The sequence below is a fragment of the Neophocaena asiaeorientalis genome, unplaced genomic scaffold (assembly GCF_003031525.2).
Source record: "Neophocaena asiaeorientalis asiaeorientalis breed wild unplaced genomic scaffold, Neophocaena_asiaeorientalis_V1.1 scaffold357, whole genome shotgun sequence".
NCBI classification, from domain to species: domain Eukaryota; kingdom Metazoa; phylum Chordata; class Mammalia; order Artiodactyla; family Phocoenidae; genus Neophocaena; species Neophocaena asiaeorientalis.
Window position 1 is genome coordinate 1793744 of NW_020173270.1, and position 1822 is coordinate 1795565.

The window sequence follows — 1822 nt, forward strand, 5'->3', positions numbered from 1 at the left end:
GCTACCGTTTACCCGGACCGACAACGGGCGAGATCCTGCGTGCGCAATCCCTCCCCTCCCCCCACTTTACCGATCGGGAAACTGAGGCCCCAGGCCATTGCGGAGAGACGTGAAACCACGCGCCCAACCAAGGTCACCCGGCAGGCGAGCGGGTCGCGGACTCCGGGGCTCATCGGCTCCGTGGCCCGCGCGCCATCATCCCCGCGCGCAGAGGCCCGGCCTGAGGCCTTTGCGTCGGGGTCGGGGTCGGACCCGGCCTGGAGGGACCGGGGGAGTTGAGGCCCGAGGCCTGGGAAGAAGAAGCTGTCCTAGAGGCGCTCCCGGGGCCGCCCGGCTTCACCCCTCACGGCCTAGGCGGCCCCCACCCTCGGCAGACCCTGAGGGGAAAGCCCGGCCGAGGCCGCGCCGGTGGGAAGCCGCCAAGACCTAACAGAGCCGCCACCGGCCGCCGCAAAAGTGCCCGGCCAGGGACAAGGAGCCGTGGAGTACTCACCCTTTCGGGCCCGGAGCTCCGTTGCCACTCGGCACGCCGGGCGCGCCGCTCTCCTCCTCCATTTTGGGCTCCGTCGCCGCCACCTCGGCTGCCGCTTCGACCCCTGCCGCCATTTTCTCCGCGTCTGGGCTTTGTGTGAGCGAGCGGGATGCGCGGCGCTGCGCCTGCGTGCTCACGTGATCCAGCTCGACCAGTAACGTCTGCTCGCGCCGCGGCGGCCTCCCGCCTCCTTCCCTCCAGCCCCGGGCCACGCCCCTGTTCCGGGCCACGCCCCCGCCGCGCGCAGGCGCGCACCGTCAGCTGTTACTAATTCATTCTCGCAACTAACTTGCGTTTGGCGCCTACTGGATACTCCATCCGCTCTCCAGGTCTCGTAGAGGCACCATCTCTCCACCCCCCCCACACGTGGATCTCGTCACTCCCAGCTTTCTGTAATCAGAGCTAGGGCAGAAGGGCAGCGAAAGTTCTGTTTACTAGGCTAGAAAGGAGTTAGGCAGGCAAGGGTAGGACACTGAAGGACCAGGCCGTAGGACAAATGTGTAAAATGCTCTCTCTCTAAGCAAGTATCGTCCTGCACCAAGAATATCTGGGCTCTATCCGACCTGTCTCCCCACCACTCTGAGAAGTCCTGGGTGCAGAGCCCATGGCCTAGGTCTCTCTCACTAACAGCCGTCAACAACCAGACGCCTAGCTGGAGACTTTGAATGTGCTTATGAATGTTTCTTGAGTGAATGAACAGGCAAGAAGCCAAACATGGTGATAGAAATCACACGATGGAGGCTCCTTCCTGCCTGACCGTGGGTCCCTCTGCCCTGAGAGCTTGGCCCTGTCCCCAAATGGGTTTTCAGGGCTGTTACAGGACCATGTCCTGGGACAGCCACAGTGGCCTGGGAAGAGGCCAGAGCCCCCAGCATTCAGAGGTCTCAGGCTCCCTTACCCAGCAGCCACCCCTGGTCTCTGTTGTCTCTGGTACTTTGAAATAAATGCTTCACTGGATCTTGAAGAAGTTCCCATCTAACCACCAAACTCTAAGCTCACAATGGGAAAAATGGGTTTTTTTCCCCCTATCTCACAAAATAACTACATATCATCAGGCTCTGAGGAACTATCTCACCTGCCACACCTTCCTCCAAATTAAATACTTAATCCAGCCAGGTTGAGAACTCCAGGCCCAGAGAATAAGTCCAATAGCCCAGGCTAAGGCAGAGGATAGGCCCCACCCTCTCTTTCCAGCTCCCATTCCCAAGAACTTCCCAGACTCACCTGTCTCAGAACTCCTTTCTCTTGCCCATCTGCAAGCCCCTCCTCTCATCTCCACCCACCCACCCC

The 1822-nt window shown here is 60.8% G+C and overlaps 1 protein-coding gene across 6 annotated transcripts in view; it reads right to left on the reverse strand.

Moving 5' to 3' along the window:
* HNRNPM (heterogeneous nuclear ribonucleoprotein M) overlaps positions 1–667 on the reverse strand; it is a 39237-nt gene extending 38570 nt beyond the window's left edge. For 5 of the 6 annotated variants that reach the window (XM_024745710.1, XM_024745708.1, XM_024745707.1 and 2 more), the window contains exon 1: positions 494–641. In XM_024745710.1, coding sequence (XP_024601478.1) covers positions 494–606 — 113 coding nt within the window. In that variant the 5' untranslated portion in view covers positions 607–641. Of the gene's footprint in view, positions 1–493 lie in introns of all 6 variants that reach the window. The other variant, XM_024745705.1, reaches the window with a different exon arrangement.
* Between the last annotated feature and the right edge of the window lie 1155 nt (positions 668–1822).